Raw genomic sequence first — 18,385 nt, 5'->3', positions numbered from 1 at the left:
ATTAGTTCCTCCGCATGTCCCTTCTATGAAAAATTACTATTCTTTGTTGCTTTCCTATTTTTCCTCATGACTGCATAACTGTATAAACTGTCACCAGCGAGTAAGCTTTTTATCATTTCACTTTTTATTACTTCATTCTCTGGGGATGAGTGTGAAAACTTTTCTTAAATGCTAAGTTATTTCAGGTATTCTGTGTTTATGAGCAACATTAACTATACTGAGTTGAAATACAAAATAAGAAAGGCAGTCCTTTTAGGTAAAAGCTTCTTGTACTAATGGTTGAATTAGCAGGAAAAGAACAAGTGAGCTTTCATGTGTGTAGATCTCCATCTGCTTTCACTACATCAAACTGCCTTTTTCCTTTAACTCCCCTGAGATTAATGTAGTATGAACTGACACATGTATGAATAGATGACCTGTCTGAAATGGATACATCTTCTTAAAACAGGCAAATTAGCTTCCAAATTTAATATAAATGTTTTGCTTTGGTTATAATTACTACATCAGAATACACTGAACAGGAAAAAAAGTGTAAGCTGAGAAGTTGCTACTTTTATAAGGTTTATGGAAGTGCACTTCCTGCAAAATAAACTTATTAATGATTCGACCCAGAATACAGAACTGAAGGGAGAAGAATTATGAAGAATGAGTTTGAAGTACTCACTTCTGCTTTAACCTGATATAAGCAGTTGATAAATTGTTCCAGGCCTCAGCATTCTATAATAAAAAAAAAGAGAAAAAATACCATACTTAACAAATATATGTAAATGAAGTACTTCAAAGTATCAGGCATATTATCATACATTAATGTACCATATGTAATACATGGCAAGAGGCAAATACATTCCTTAAAATAATCATTACATTAAGATGAATAAATAAAACCGATTATCAAATGCTTTGGCTGAAAAGGATTACACAAAGTTCAGTCTTTCTTCTGGTAAGACCAGCAAAGCCACATGCTGATAAATACCTGCCCATCACCTTTCAGTGCTGCCAGTTTAAAGCTGCACTATTGAATTCCAAGAGTAGAATCCAGGTACTGCAGTGAAATGTACTTGTGTTCAAAGGCCATCCTCAGGATTAGGGAGCATTTAAATCATCTTGAGAATGAAAATGGTCATGACGTTGTTGCAGATAACTGTATAGAGATAGGTTTCATCCCCTGTAACTAAGTGCCACCTGAGCATCCTTTAGTCACAAAACCAGCACAAAAGTCAGTAGGCCTCCTCATATCAATGCAATCAAGTACAGGCCCCAGTGACATAACTGAACACAATTAAGGAGTAAATCTATTGTATCGAAACAAAAATGTCAATATATGAAAAAGGCAAATTTCCAGTTTGATACAAGGTTATCTGTTTGCCATTTATTTACTCTCAAGTTCTTCCAATTTTATTAATAACCTACTCTGTCATCATCTGTTGCTCTTTCATTTTTTCCCCCAAGAAAAAAGAATGCCTGCCATATAACCACTTATTTGACTTTTTTTTCTCCCCACAAGAGCATTTGAACACTTATAGGACTGAGTATTTCTATTCAGTATTTTATCTCTTTTCACCTCTCCTTGTGTTCCATTCTCTCCTCTTCTTTAAAAAGAAGGACAAAGTTAAGTATGAGGCAAGAATTTTTATGATGCCTAATGACAAAAATACATCCTTTACGCACATGTTTCTTCAGAGGGCTAAAGTTTAAAGAAGTTTCTCATTATTGCTCTGCTTGTTTATAACGCAAACATCCTTGTTGCTTTTAGATAAGCCATCTGAATTGCTTGTTGAAATGTACATACATCTGGTTCCAATGTCACACAGCGCTGAAATGCTTTGGCAGCACCTTCATAGCCTTCTAAAGCAATGTATGCACAGCCCAAGGAAAACCATACACCTAGCTGGAGAGAAAAATGGATGATTACATATACACGTATTTCTGCACGAAATGAAACACATTGCCTTGATGCCCCAAACCACACTATTCTTGTTGGTTTTACCTGATTTTCAGTTACAGTATGCTACATCGGAATAAATAACATCCCATACAGAGAATATAGGAAAACCTGAGGTTCCAGCTTTTAATAAATACTGATAAACAAAAATGTTGACTACACTGAGTCCACTTAACCATACATGAAGTGCTTTTTAACAACATATCTGCATTTTAGAGAAGAAAGGAACAGTTATTCAACGGTTTGAATATTTTGCTTTAACTTGTGAAAAATTCCTGATCACATTATAGCATTACTAAGTCAAATGGTAAATACTAGGAAACTTATTTTGAGGAAACCGTATTTTACAAGAAACACTTTGGATGTTTCTGATCAAGCTGTTAGCTCATATGATGGAACAAGGGGGAATGGTTTTAAACTGTGACAAGGGAGGTTTAGGTTGGATATCAGAAGGATGTTTTTCACTTAGAGGGTGGTGACACACTGGAACAGGTTGCCCAAGGAGTTTGGATGCCCCATCCCTGGAGGCATTCAAAGCCAGGCGGGATGTGGCTCTGGGCAGCCTGGTCTGGTGGTTGGCAACCCTGAAAATAGCATTGGGGTTGAAATCAGATGACCGTTGTGGTCCTTTTCAACCCAGGCCATTCTAAGATTCTATGTCTTAAACAGCAAGTCACTGTTTACTTTTACAGACATTTTATGCAACTCTCTCCAAATCTGTCCAATTTTACTGTCTTTCAGCCCCAAGTTAAAATCAGTAAGAACGTCTGATCCAGCTGAATTAATCTGAGTTACCTGCTATGGAATTTATTCTTAATCTGGTTCAATACCTAGCTGAGATCCCGGCATACACATGTATTACATTCATCTGCGCCATGTCTGGCACCCAGCCAGGCAATCTTCAACACATCAAAAAATGAACAAGCCTAGCATTAAACATATTTTTGTATTTGGGAGTATATGTGGGATAGCTGATCCTTGGGTCATGTGGATGCAGAGATGGTTCTGCCAATTATATCTGCTCTGTGCAATCAGGAATATCTACTTTTCAGCGTAGTCTGCCTGTTACTTTTTTTCCACAATCCTTAAACTCATCATTCTGAGAAGAAACTGCATATGGATAAAAAACAAACTGTTTCTCAAATCTTAGGGGGCAAAATAAGCAGGAAATAAAATTAGTCCAACCTCAGTTTTTAGTCTCTTATCAACCCAGTTTCCAAGAGACAGCACTCTCAATAGATGCTACCTGGTTAACTCCCCTCTCTTCTTTCTAGACTGATAACTCTCCGGGCATGAAAAGCAGAGTAAGAGAATAGAATGATCAAAGCAAGGGAGACTAAGGGAAACTTCATCCAAAGATTAAAAAAAAAAAAAAAGTTTTGTCAAGACTTAGGAACTAGGTTAATGTTCTTTTTTGGAATTAAAAAGAAAGTGCTGGCAAAAGGTTCAAATCTCACTTCTGATTGAAAAAACACATGGAAATGATCTGTGAAATTTTCTCCTTTTCAAGGCAGAAGACAGTGACCAGCAGAGGAAGGAAATTTTAGGCTTAGACTCTGTTAAAAGCAGTTACCAGGAACTTCCAGATAAGTTTTTATCAAGTCTGTATGATTATGAAATTAAGTCTCAATACTTCTCTTATATTAGTGGGAACATGGTTCCAAAATAATTAGTTAAAAGTATAACTGAATACTTAAAATACAAAAGCCATTTCTACTATTTAGATAAGGAAAAATACATGCTTTTGTTTTGTTTTGTTTAGAATCTAGTAAGCTCTTTATTGTAATACTTGTGTGTTGATCTTAGTGTTAATTCAGAAACCATTTATCACCTGTAGAGTGAAATCAGTCTTTGGAATTAGTAATTAACATTTTAAGAACTTTACTTGAGCGAAAACCTACCTGAGTACCTTCTTAATTACTCAATTTTGGAACAGTTTATCTGCCTTGTAATTTAGATTGCTTTGAATGCATCATACTGACAGGACATATTACAGTTTAAGAAAGTACAGAGATTTGATTTTATCTTTTCCAATTAGAGATTCTAGCCAACTCTTCTTTATGTTACTTTTAATATTAGAAGAGGAATGAGAAAGAAACTTGTTGTGATTAAGGCTCAGTTTATTGTCCAAAGCTTTAAATACCAGACATAGTTGATGGTAAGCTAATTTCTGAAATACTACTATCTTCCCAAAACTGAGAGAAATCTCTTCTTTTGTCTCGCACCCAGGAAAATTATCCTGAGAATTTATGAGCCAAATAGTCTAAAATAGAATATGATTATTCTCTACATCCAGACTGGAATATAGTGGAAAATAGCATGGGCATAAAAAAGGCACCATGAACATGATTTCCAGAAAATTCAAGAATGAATTGACCTATACAGAAAACCATACATCGTTTATTACAAAATCTAACAAATGTGTAGTTTAACTATTTGTAAGAGTTGTTTTACACAGTCTTTCTTTCACATGTGGAGAACTCACTGCATGAGCTTTTTTATCTCCTTTCCCTTCTCCTTCACTAACCCATTGTCTCAGACCATCCTTGAAAGATGCTCTTAGTGAAAGTGTAAGTGAAATGCAGATGTCACCTATTAGGCACACAGAAACAAATCATTCTGTGAGCAGTAGTGCTAATGAAGATTGGTTTCAGATATATTTGAACAGTGATATTTTAATCCCTTTGTTGATTCTCCAAAGTCTAACATGATAGTTGGCTTACATTGCAGAGACCTACCTCAGAGACCTCCACCAATTTTGGTTATATGAGTCTAAAGGAAGTCTCACAAATTGGTTTTATCCATCAGATATTCCAGGGAATTACTTGCTACAGTTTAAAATGATTTTTTCCAAACAGGTTTCTGATAGCCACTCAAAAGAAAAAGAGTCTTTGTGACACAGAGTCCTTATTTACCTTATAAAGTATTCCCAATTCATTAAACAAATAATGAATGAATTTTCCTAGTGTTTCCTTGTAATGAAGTTCCTGAATTTAGAGTCACCTGCCTTTCTGTTCTTTGTGTATAAAGACATTCCAGAACAGGAATCAACAATTCAAATCTCCAGTGACAGAATATAAACAGACTTTAGAAGACGGTGATATGCCAATTCACACTACTCATTTACTCAACCTATTTGTCTGAAACAATTAATCTGAATCTTCCTGAGTAACAAGAGTACAAAATGTACACTTTTTTTTAATGGACTGGACTATTTGTCTTGCACTGCCTTTCACTTAAAATTTCCTTTGGATAAGACATAAAATTGCATCTCGGCAGAATATTTCTCAGTTTTGAGCCCTGTAGGCCAAATTCTGCAGCCCTTCATTCTCTGGAAGTCATCCTGATTTCAATACGGCTTTTATCTGAGTAATAGCACAGATTTGGTCGGCTTTTGCATTTCTTGAGATATTAAGGGAACTGGAAGATAAAGGAAGAATTTATGTTCATTTTGATATCCATTCTAAAGGTGATTTTGTTATCTGGAGTTCATTGAATACGAACAAGACTGAGACTTATGTGAAGAAAACGTGGAATTTAAATACCAAACAGATTCTGGATATAAAAACTGACTGAAAACCTTTAAAATTTTTCTAAAGTGGGAGTGTAATAATTATGAGGATTACAAAACAGTCACTGTAACATTTCTGCACAGAACTGACTATTTAAAAAAGTGTCATCCTTCAAAACTTAACACACCAACTACAATATAGCCACATTTGTATCATTCCCTGACCTGCATAGGGTTGATCTGCACTGAACGTTCGAAGCACTCTATACATTCCCTGAATTCCCGGTTGCGGAGATGGAGGAGGCCTTTAGAGCGCTGTGCACGGGCACTGCGGTGCCTGGAGAGCTCCCAGGCTTTGTCATAGCATTGGTGGTCTTTAAGAACATCACCAAGCAAACAATATAATCCTGGTGTTTCTTTCTTCTCTAGCTCTCGCCTCAATATTTCTTCTGCCTGTTAAAGAACAAAGATAAATCAGTTAATTGCTGGAGAAATTTATTTTCAGTTAATCACTTATCATAACACATTCTATTTTAGTACCTTGTAATCATTAATTAAAAATTAAGAAATGGGAAAAATTAGGGTACCTTGATTCAACATGGCATTAGAGGAAAAGTCTAGAGAGTATCAAGTTCCAAGCTGTCCTTCAAAAAATATATAACAAACAAAACCACAAACACGAGACTCCTGTATCAACACGATATAGAGGCCTTTGGTTTAATGATAACTCCTAATTTTCTACTTTCTGTATGTATTCTCTCTCAAGACCAAATACCAGTCCAGAGCATCAGATCTATACTCACTTATGACAATGTAGTATCATCATTATTAAAGTACGTGCAATTCTGTTAGTTCATCATTTGCAATTGTCATTGCAGTTTATAATCTGCAAATGTTAATTTCTTAATCTATAATTACTCTTTTCTGAATACAGCTGTTTCCATTCTGCAAGGACTGTTCCAAAAGTAATGCCTCTTTTTTTGTTATGTTGGCCCACACCATCAGGGGCAGATGTTGGTGTTAAGGCAGTAGAAGTTGAAACTTCCAGCCAATACTTCATTATGTTTTATTGTTGATGTAACGGATGGCAGCAGAGAGGTGATCTGACAAAACAGTGTCTGACACTGAATTGCATACAAAGCAAAGATATGGAATTGAATTCCTCCATGAAGAAAAATGGCACTCGTTGACATTCATCCATACTTGCTGAAGGTTCATGGAGCCTAAACAGTGGATGTGAGCGCAATGAGGTGGTGGAGCTTTTCAGCAGAGTTGACAGCAACAGTGAGTCACTTGTCCTAGTACAGATTTTTCTGAGTGTGGCATGCAGGCTTTTGTTCATCACTGCTGAAAATACAGAACTAATGGTGGTGACTGTGTTTAAAAACAGTGTTTTGTAGCTGAGAATTTGCTCTATGAGATAGCATTATTGTGCCCTTTGTATCTGTTGAGTTTCCATGGAAATAAAAGGTGTTACATTTAGGGCAACCTACATATTATGTCTAAAGACGCATCTAACTTTCATACTCTTATATAAATGCTTGAGTTTAAGTATATTCAAAATATGTACAGTATCACTGAACACACAAGCTAGATCTCCCAGACAATTTATTATGGGTCTGTAACAAATTTTCAAAAGCTCTTTATCTCAGTGTTGCTATCTCGCTCTAACAATAAAATTATTGTTTCTCTTTTAAGCAAGAGATAGTATTCTTTCTGTGGCTTTTTGAAACGATAAATATGCTAGACAGATGATCTCTTGTTCAGGCCAACTCTTACCTCACTGCAAAAATGTCACATCCAGCTCAATACAGATTTTCTATTTGAAAAGATCTCTTTGAACCCTCTGAACCAAGAGTTTCAATACAGCCTGTCACTGAATTAGAGTTTGACTTCGTAACATTTGTTATTTTCTATTTATCTAAAAGGAAAACAGTCTTCACCTCTGCATGAAAATTACTCCTTTTCTTGCTTTTATGAGAACTGTTTTATTTCCCACTCAAAGGATATGTCATGACCCAACTAAACGTCTGCTATAGTCTATTACTCCCTCTCCTCCTATCACTAAATAAATTGATCCTGTCTGAAAAATCATCTTTAGAAAAATGACTTCTTCAAACATTTTGTTTTTGAACACTTTAATATATATTAGTGGTAACAACTTCATTGTTACTATATTTTTTATTAACTAGTTCATTAGGAAGAGGCTGCAAATATTTGAAGTGTACAAAAGAAGGATTTGTAAAGGGATCTTTTGCTTGTATTCCATTAAAAAAAAAAATGGAATCACATTAAGAAGATTTTTTTTTTAATGACTTTGGAACAGTTTTCCCAAGAAAAGGAAATTTGATTACTCAAAATTTAGAATTAGCATTAGCAATAGCATTAGACAACCTACCCTTACAGAACTGCACTTGCAGAGAATCTGGTTAAAAGCCAGTTTGCTCCCCCCTCTCTGCCTCCATTAATTGCCATGACAAGAATTAAGGAACTAACAACAGATCTTTAAGACCACCTTTTTCTAGAGTAAACCAGTTTGTTATTTATCATATATTTTGTTATACAGTAATCACATTAAACACCAAAAGGTAAGGGTTTTTATTTCTTCAAATAAAGAAAAAAGATTCCAATTCTACTGTGCGAACAGCAGCTGTGAGGTGAAAAGTGCACTGCACGCTGTTGCTTCAGTAGGGCACTCCCAAATTTAGATTGTTATTCTGTGGCCGTGCCTTGTACTAATCACACACTAGGCTAGTGAGCCAGCCATGCACTAATTGCATTTCACATTTAAGAGCACAAAGACATCGTGTTCTGGTCTAAGCTTACAAGAATTCATTGCCAATGTAAATATTTCAGCGCACAGATAAAACAGAGAATTAAATAAGCAGAAGTCTGATTTTGTCTTCATCTGATTAGCTATCTGATCATCCCTCTGGCACATCACAAACCTTTTTATTACTAAAATCTTTGAAAGCTTATAAAAAGGCTCATAACTGAAAACTAAAAGTACCATATTCTCACAACATTTATCATTTCTCTTCTACAAAAACAGACAATACTTCACGATTTCTCATTTTACAAAGAAAAAATATTCTTTTCTTCTACCTTCATAGTAAACTATTGCAAAAAATGCACTTCTAATCTCTGATAAGACCTCTGCTTTTACAAAGAGCAAGCTTTGTCTTAACAGTGAAGACATGATCAAGGAACCTTCTTCATTGAGAACATGCAACATACGTGAAAGAAATGTAGCCATGAGAGATTCATTTTTACCCATTAAACAGACATAAAGTACTAAATGAGATGCTTAATAATTGAATACCTAAGAAAAAAAAGATCAATTAAAAGTTACTAAAAAAAAAAAAATCAAAAAAGTAAAGCTGCATAGCCCTTGCCAACTGGAAGAGATTTAATTATAATAGCACTGCTGTTTGCAGAACGGTCTACACTGCAATGCATGGAAATGAAAACTTAGTTCTAAAGTCAGAGGATTTACAGATGAGAAAGAGTTATGTTGTTATCTTACTTTCTGGTACTTCAGTATATACAGGAGTTAAATAGGAAATGCTTAAATACAAATCCACAATTAATAAAGAGTGCTCTTGTAAACAAAATATTTGTATCTCTCACTACAGAGTTGCCTGGAAATCAATTTCAAGATTATTCCTACATTTTGCCACCCAACCCTAAACTTCCACATGCCATACCTTCCAGATGTTCCCATTCTTTTTTTTTGTTTGTTTCCTAAGAGCCTCTATTAAGCCTCATTCACTACAAGGATCTACTAGTTCCATTATTTGACAATTCATTCCAAGTACAAATTATGTCTTGTAATGCTTTCATCTTTGCTGCTTGCACAGTCTTTACTAGGCTACCAGAGAAGAAGCATGAAGAGAGAGAACAGATAAGCATGGAAATGAATGGGAAAAGGACTCCTGAGTTTTTATTTTGTCTTTACCGGTAACTTTATGGATGACCTTGAGTGAGCCATTTTTTCCTCTGTTTTGCAGCTACATAGGAGGAACGCTTACCTGCCTTCGAGTTCTGCTATGATACATAATGAAAATCAGTCAGGTTCTTGAACTGTTCTTATGCACTAATCAGCATAGCACTACTTACCTTTGGAAATGGTAAGCATTTCCTGAATTTAAAAGTAAACTTCTAATATTGTATATTGTATAAATATGAAATATTGCATATTTCCTTGCTCGAATGTTTTTAGAAATCTTTCTCATGTTGCGACAAGAAAAATGGCTTTCTGGAAGGTGGATTTCTGGGTATGTTGGTCTCGAAAAAGGCTGGGTACTGCACTGTTTATTCTGATGAGATGATGGGGACAAGGCTGAAAGTGGGGCTGGAAGAACAACAGCTCTCTTGGTTTCATCAAGGGGCAGCAGCTACAGCCCTCTAGAGCTCCTGCAAGGCAGAAAGGCCTCAATTCTACTGAAAGAACTGAAAATTTGCATCTCGAGCTCATCTTTTTCTTTTAGCAGAGATATGAAGCCACTTTTACTGCATTATTCCAGGTGATACTGAAGAGAACTCACCTAGACCAAATAAATTTGTCCAATGTAATACTTTTGAGACTTCCGATTCCCTCTCAGGATAGAGAAAAGAGAGAGAGAAAAAGAAAGAGAGAGGGAGAGAGACAGAGAGAGGTTTTTCAACATCAGTTTTCACTACAAACATGGAGAGTAGTGCCTGATTTTAAGTAGGTTTCTTAAAGGAATACAAGTGAAATTGTAGAAAGACAAGGCTAAAGCAGCCATCAGTGTACACTGCATTTAGATCTTTTAATACCTTTTTTCATTTGTTTTGTTCCCTGCTTTGCTCACAACTTGGCACTCTTTTGACTCATGTTATATATATGTATTTTTTTAAACTAATTATGGAACAAGTGAATATAGAGCCGTATCTAAGAACAATAAAGGATCCACAAAGAAGTTTGCAAAATGTTAGTGAGATTTTTCTCTGCAAAGTTTGTACTGCTCTATTATTCTGTTATAACTCTGAACTATGTATTTCCCCAGTGCATACTGTGCTGCTGTGTATACCCTATCTACATGCTTTACTTGGTTGGGTTTTTTCTTCTTTCAGTGCAAAATTCTGAAGTAGAAGGAAGGAACACACTACATTCAATGCCCAAGTCCTCAGACTTATTGACATTGCTGATTTCTGGCTGTTTTGTTAGGTTTTCCAGTATTTAAAGCTTTCTCTATGAAAGCAGTTGTGAGTGAAAAACATTTGTCTATTTGCATGCCTACATGACTACTTAACAGTTTATTCTTTTAGGCACCTGTTGTTAAAGGACTTAATCATAGAATCATAGAATTACTCAGGTTGGAAAAGACCTTGAAGATCTTTAAGTCCAACCGCAGCCTAATCAGTAGCCTATCTCTTAAAAAACAACCACAAAACAATACCACAACAACAAACCTCTGCTAAATCATATCCCTGAGTACCACATCCAAACGGCTCTTAAACACATCCAGGGATGGCGATTCAACCACCTCCTTGGGGAGCCCATTCCAGTACCTAACCACCCTTTCTGTAAAGAAGTTCTTTCTAATATCCAACCTAAACTTGCCCTGGCGCAACTTGAGGCCATTTCCCCTCGTCCTGTCACAAGTCAGTAGTGAGAAGAGACCTGCCCCACTCTCACTGTAAGAACCTTTCAGGTACTGGAAGACGGCAATAATATACATGTACATCTACTGAATATCTTGCCTCAGTGGATTAACATACATTTCTAAAAGAAAAATTAAGATGTTTAAAAACATAACTGTTTGTATTGATAAATACAAGCAGTTTACACAAAGAAAGCTTTCTAATAAGCAGCACAAATAGTTATTCTCCTTGATGTACATGTAATGTTTCTAAATTTCCAGGTTTTTTTAATCTGAAGCTTTCTTCCTATCACTACTCTTAGAACTTGCATAAGATTTTTTCAAAGCACTGCACAAACCCTCTTTCTGAAAGCATTTCTAAGCAGTTTCCTGTGTCAGATATCCTGTCCTATTCTCCGAGTGCCATTTTCATAACTCCCTAAGGGCAGTTTGTGAATGCAACTGGAACAGAATGCATTTCCAGGAAATGGAAAGTATTGACCTCTACTTCTCCACTGTACTGAAAAAACTGTGATATTAGCATGCTACCCTCAAGGCATGCATAATGTGACATAGAACTGACAGCAAAACATATCTCTTAGTTTATAATGAATGACATTTGGCATTGGTGAATGACAATTGAAAAAAAAAAAAAAACCCACAAAAAAAGTAAATTTGAAAAATTCTGGTTTTTTTTGTTTGTTTGTTTGTTTTGTTAAATTATAGCTCTCTATCCAGTAAGCTTAATTAGTGTAAGCACACATCTTTATAAAGGCATACATACATTTATATATTTAATAATACAATGTGCTAAACAGAAAGAGAACAGAAAGGAAAAGAAACAAGAAAACATTTTGGTTCTCAAGGTGAATATTTCTGAAAGCTATATAAATCCTTAGAACAACACTTGATATTCACAATAGATACAACACTTCCTTTTAATTACAGTTGCTCTGCCCAAGAGATTGTACCAGAAAAAGAATATAGCTAAATTTCCATAAAAATAGGCATTGTTTCCAGGAATCGCTAAAATCTTCCTACCATAGATCCAACTGTAATAGTAAAGCATTCAAAAATAGGAAGGCTGCTAGAGTTCGCATTTTTAAACAATTCTGTCATCTATACATTGAGATGATGGCTTTAAAGTTGTCTTTCCCAGGAGCTGACTCCACGTAGCTGAAGCAGTTTTAAAGAAATGACAGAGAAGTTCAAGAAAATATTAATGTAGACTTAAAAAACATAAGATAAAGCTGTTTAATTTATGTCATGTCTGAGATTCCATCCAGATACAGCCCCCAAAGTCCATTGCAATCGCAGTTATCCTACGTTGTTTTTTTTCCATACCCACATGGCATATTGCTGTGTATCTGTAGTTCTTAACTTAATTTTCCTTTAGTATTTTCAAAAATCACTCTCACAATCTTCTCTCTGAATCTAGACAAGAAACTTTCTTGGCAATTCTTTTAACATGACAGACTTCTTCCTTCCTAAGTTATTTTTTATTCATCCATTTCTATTTCATGTAGTCATTCTCCCAGATCTTCCATTTTAGCAGTCAGAGATAATAACAGATCTGCATATCCTGTGTCCTAAATGGACTTTCCTCACAATACTCCTATAGAAATGCATGTCATCAGTGAATTTACAGGTAAAGTCAGTCTTTCATATTTCAGATCTTACTGTAAGACTAAGGATGCCAGCTGTGAAAAACTGTTTTTCTTACCTTCCCATGCTGTCCTGCTCTTTCATAGCAGATTACTGCATCTTCCCACATTTCCAGCTCCTCATATATCTGTAAGGCAGAGCTGGTGCACCCAAGCTCGAAGAGTAAGCTTGCAAGCTGACGCTGGAAAAATAAGAAATGCCAAAACTGAAAATAGGTGCTTAGTACCCTTTTACGCTTTTATAAGATGTTAGAAGAATTTCTGACACCAACAAGTAGCAGAGAGAACATGAAATTACCCTCTTGAAACCTCTCACTGGAGTCTCAGAAAATTTATGTACCTCAAAAAATAAAAATAAAAAAAATCAATAGAAAAATAATTGCTTTGATTTGCCTCCAGCTCATGCCAGTAACTCAGCTACTTTGAACTGGTTTACAATAATATAAAAATTGAAACACACATGTGAAGGATGAATTGAGAGAGGAGAACTTCCACTCCTTAAGTGAAGCACATGGCCTGTGTGGCTGCAGAGCAGCTGCAGCAGATTGCTGTGAACACTGAGAGTGGAAACAAGGCTAAAGGAAGACATTAAATCTGCATCTAGCAATGCTTGCTATAGTAATCTGTATCTCTGTAAATACAGAGAGGAAAGTTCTAAAACAACTTTGCTACTGGAGATCAGTTCCCCAAAGAGCCACTGCAAATGGGTATTCATTTTCAGTCAAATCAATAATGGATTTTAGTTAGTTGAATTTTTAGTTGAATTTTCCTCACTGATAACCCAGCCTCTTTGTTATTTCAAATCCAGCTATTATTTCAGTGTAGTTATGAAAATACACGAGCAATTCCTTCAACTGAAAAATAAACTAGGTGTGTTTTCGCAACTTTGAAAGTTGCCTTTGGTCTTTCATTTATTTATTTATTTTTAAGAGGAGATTAAGTTTGCATATAGCTTTTCATCTTTGAAGAAAGAATTAATCATTTACTGTGTTGTGTGAGAAAGATACTACTTGGTTTGCAAAAACTAATGGCAGGGTTCTATATAAGGATGCTTGATAATGCTGCGAGATCCCATACAGTGAACCACTGCAGTGCTTTTGGTGACCCTGAATAGATTCCCTTAAGTTGTGCATAGATGTCACAGACTTCTCTTTATATAATTGGTCTCAGTGTCTGTTGCGAATCTGAGGAATAATCCATATGTAAATAAGTTAGTTGTGGGGAAAAAACAAACAAACAAACAAAACTGTTGGCTACAGTTTTTTACAAATAGGTGCATAAACTGTGAAAATTTGAAACAAGGTGATTACGTGTTCACTTGATGCTTCCTACTTTGAAAAATGTTACATTTCCCTCTGCCTGAAATTAAGAATCAGTTTTTATTGAATTTATAAAGAGTAAGACTTGGTAAAAGTTTATACAGATATATACATAGACAATGTCTCTTCTTAACTTAAACTAGAAGATGACAGCCAACTTCCAATCCAAGCCCCTATTTTAATATTTCTATCTTTGGCTTGGAAGATTGGCTTGGGTTGAAAAGTGCCACTTTGACAAGTGGAAATGAGAACCACATTTGCTAGTTTTATTGCAAGTGCTTGTTGAAAGATTGCATGGAATAATTTGAAAATATTAGAAGAAAATATATTTGGTAAGAACAGGATGTGTTTAGATTAGACGTCAAAGTGAAAGCAATAAAATATCATTAAAAATAAAACATGCACACCTTTGAAGATTTGTGATAGTGAATTTAATAACTTAAGAAAACATATGCATCACCAAATAAGACTGGTGTGGGGAATTCTATTCTAGAAAGGAGTTTACTTTCAAGATAAACATTTTAGTTTTGGGGGAAAAAAAAAAAAAAGTCCTTTCAACACTAGTATAAAAGGGCATATCAAGAAAATAAAGACTTTGTCAGCACTTTTGACTCTTATTTGGCTGCTTTGACTAGTCTGCTTCCTGAAAACAACTCAAAGATAATGATCATTACAAGGCAAACAAAGACGCAAGTAATAGTGATCTAAGAGTAATAAATAGTAACACAGTAGAAAACTATTTTTACTTGAAAAATGCTGGAAGCATGAAAATTTGTCCATATTTTAAGGAAGTAAAAATGAAAAAGATGAAGCACGCTACAAGCAATTACTTTCATGCCTGACAGAATAAGATATATGAAAGCAAAATAAAGCAGGACTTGATTTGTTTCCAGAAGAAGCGTTGTTAGGTTATGTCTTATTTCTATCATGTCTCAATGCAAAGTCATAGTATTCTATTCTTGATTTCAAGTCAGGCAGTATCAAAAAACTTAAGAACCACAGACTTTAAAGTAAAGCTTCAAATTAAGTTACTTCACACCTGTATGGCCCAATGTGGAGACACCTGACAACAGTAGAAAATCTTCATACGTTCAGATACTGAAGTATTTGCATCCTCAAATTGGTCTGCAAGTGCCTGTAAATAAAAAGCACATTCGCATTTAGTATTTACTGAAATTCAATCAACCCAAAAAAGATAAATTCAAAGCTCTGAGGAGATTTAAAGTAAACATGAGAGGAATAAGAATCAAATTTACAATTTCAACCTCATCAGTGCACATGAAAATTGTGCCACATGTTAGTGACCTTGCCTAATACATTTAAATTATTTGGCTCTATTTTCATGTTAAACATTGCATTGGTGTGCTTTAAATGTGAAATTTCTTATTAAAAGAGAAAGGAAAACATACTGGGCCATGCTTTTGGAAAGACTTGGAGTGCAATAGAATTTAGGCTTTTCTGTTCTGGTGGAGCTTTAGATTTATGAGGAAGAAATGTTTTCTTCTGAAACCCTTTGAAACATCTTGTATAGCAAAAGTGCAGTAACTTCAGCACGAACTTTTGCTCTGTAAATGCGCTAAGAATTTAATTAAACTAAAATTCAATAGCAAGAAAAAAATGTTAAAACCAGCTGAGGCCAGAAAGTTGGGTAGAAATTTTAAGATAAGCGTAAAGCTCTTTTTCAAAAGCCAGTCATCACAAAAACAGTAAATTTAATGCAAAAAATACAAATAAGGGCATATTTAATCACTTACATCTGTGTGACTCATGCACACAAATCTTGCATATAACTCAAAAATTTATACGAAGACAAATTCTTAGAATTTTCTCATCTTAGAAAGTGGACACAAAAATTATCAAACAAAAGGAAAAATGGGATTGGATATCTCTAAATCAAATCTCTATGAATTCAACCTATATAAGGAATGCAAATAGTAGTCGTGAAAAATTAAAACAATCAGCTATGTGAAATAAAATGCTAAGAATTTTCTAACTGCTATCATTAGCAACATGATTTATTAGGTATTTTCATTGTTTTAGTAAGAAAAATAACAACAGGCATCAGCAATTTAAGGTTTTAAATCTATGCTTAATCTCCCAGTTTTAAATAGGATTATTTTTAATATTTAAACTTATTCACAACGTCTCTCATAGAGTTACCTCCAGAGATCTACCTGTTCCTAGAGATTACACAGATTCCTATCCTAAGAAAACTGGGGGAAGCATATTTGTAAAGAATGGGACAGACTAATAAAAATCACAGTTCTGAGCAGTTGAAAAGGAATCAGACTCAATAAAGCCTTTAAAGAAATGATTCAATTATACCATTTTCTTGACTACGAACTATATAAAAAACAGATTTGTATAAACAAGTTTTCCTATGCACCACTGCAACAAAAATTAAACTGAAAAATTTCTCAGCTAATTATTTTATAAAATCAGACAAAATAGTAAATTACAGTTTAAAATCTTTAAAACAGTAATCATCCCAAGTCTGAACAAAGCCAGAAAATCATGCGACCTGTAAAATAACCTCTTTGAGGAGAACAGGAGATTGAAGGTAAAATATGTTCTAACTCAATCAGAATGTTTTGTTCTTGTTTGAGCTTCTACCCCTCCCCCATTTCCATTGCTCCAGCAAAAATTCAAAGAGAAAGTTTTCAAAAGCAATTGGTTTGGAAAATGTAGCTGTTTCTTCTTTCTAAGCAGAAACACCTAACGTAAATCTGCTCAGAATGCCTACGAAACCTAAAAATATAGAATATAGAGCATAGGAAGACTATATATTCCTTAATAATTAATGAATGCTGAGAATTTAAAATCCATGTTTCATGCATTCATATGCTAAAAGAAAAAAAAAAAAGCTTTGATAATTGTACTTCTTGGTGAAACACAAGAAATCAGTTATTCAAAAATTGCTGAATGTTATGCTTCTGAAATATGCTTGGAAAAAATTAGTTGCGTAACTGCGAGAAAATAAGAAACCCAAGTTTATAGAACAGCTGATGTTTCATCACAGGACTACATATTAAAAAATGAACAAGACACCACCGTCAAGTGAGAATTCTTTCTCATCCATTATCTGTGTGAGCACAGAATCTTTGCAACATAGTAAAAAAAAAAAAAAAGACATAAAACTTAGTGACTTAGTTTGAGGAAAGCATCAAATTCCTGCCCTAAAAGTTTCTAAATAGAACTAAGGCAGAAACCATCTAAAATTCATGTCTCAATGATGTCTTAATTCTTCTATGTGCATCATCTCAAAACCCTAAGCTCAACAGACCAATCCCCATACTATAAAACATACACTTTTACCAAGTCAAAAGACATGGTACAGAAAGATACGCTAATCCAGCCTGCAGACAACAAAAACACAGATGCTTTTGATGGGTTTTTATTTCACTAGAAAAGATTACACCATAGCCACGTGAAAGCAGGACAACACGGCTCTAGTTATCTAGCTCACACCATTTTCATGAGATTTTCTTAATCAAGAGATTAAGAAAGAAGCATCATTGGTAGCCTGTGTCAGATGTGGCCTTGTGACTTCAAAATGATCAAGAGAAGAGTTTTTAATCTGTTTACTAAATCTCAGCCTAATCACTTGAATGATCTTGACTAATTAGAGGGCTGAGAAATCATCAACCAAATTAAGTTTAATGAGATCAAGTGCTGGATTCTACATCTGGGACAAGGCTAGCCTGCATCTCTGTAGACTGGGAGACAAGAAGCTGAAGAGCAGTAATGTGGAAAGGGAGGTTTGGGTTGACAGCTAGTTGAATCTGAGTCAGCAGTGGGTCCTGCTAGCCAAAGCAGCCCACTGTACGCTGGAGTGGAGCAGGCCAGCATTGCTGCCAAGGCTGCTGGTGCGGCCTTACCTCAAGTGCTACGTGCAGATTTGGGCACCATGATGTTAAGATGGACCTCTCTACTAGAGAACATCCAGAGGAAGGCTATAAAGATGGTGAAGTGTCCAGATGGCAAGACATATGAGGAGCAGCTGAGGCCATTAAAAATATTCTTCTTTAGTTCATTGCCACAGCACTCTGTCACACAGAGAAGCAGTTTTTACTACGTAGTGTGTAAAAAAAAGTGGTCTTTTTTTTTTTTTTTTTTTAAAGCAAGTCCTTATGAACTTTCAAAGATTCATCAATAAATTAATTCAAACCTTAATGCAACACCCTCAAGTAACCATTTCAAATAATCTAAAATTCAGTAATCCTATACACATTGAAAAGCAGGTGACAAATCCAAAGAACTAAATATACTGAATTACTACTGCTTTCCATATTTTCTGTCCTGTGAATTAAATAACACACTAAAAAACTTGGAAGAAGTACTTT

At 35.0% G+C, this 18,385-nt stretch overlaps 1 protein-coding gene across 2 annotated transcripts in view; it reads right to left on the bottom strand.

Moving 5' to 3' along the window:
* The window catches only part of TTC27 (tetratricopeptide repeat domain 27), a 95,040-nt gene that overhangs the window by 17,395 nt on the left and 59,260 nt on the right, over positions 1 to 18,385 (bottom strand). For both annotated transcript variants that reach the window (XM_072333146.1, XM_072333145.1), the window contains exons 11-15: positions 15,082 to 15,177; positions 12,783 to 12,905; positions 5,679 to 5,906; positions 1,790 to 1,888; positions 665 to 717 (exon numbers count right to left, since the gene is read on the bottom strand). In XM_072333146.1, the coding sequence (XP_072189247.1) occupies positions 665 to 717; positions 1,790 to 1,888; positions 5,679 to 5,906; positions 12,783 to 12,905; positions 15,082 to 15,177 (599 nt within the window). The remainder of the gene's footprint in view (positions 1 to 664; positions 718 to 1,789; positions 1,889 to 5,678; positions 5,907 to 12,782; positions 12,906 to 15,081; positions 15,178 to 18,385) is intronic.

The sequence above is a fragment of the Excalfactoria chinensis genome, chromosome 3, assembly GCF_039878825.1.
Source record: "Excalfactoria chinensis isolate bCotChi1 chromosome 3, bCotChi1.hap2, whole genome shotgun sequence".
Taxonomy (NCBI): domain Eukaryota; kingdom Metazoa; phylum Chordata; class Aves; order Galliformes; family Phasianidae; genus Excalfactoria; species Excalfactoria chinensis.
This window is presented reverse-complemented; position numbering and strand designations above follow the sequence as displayed.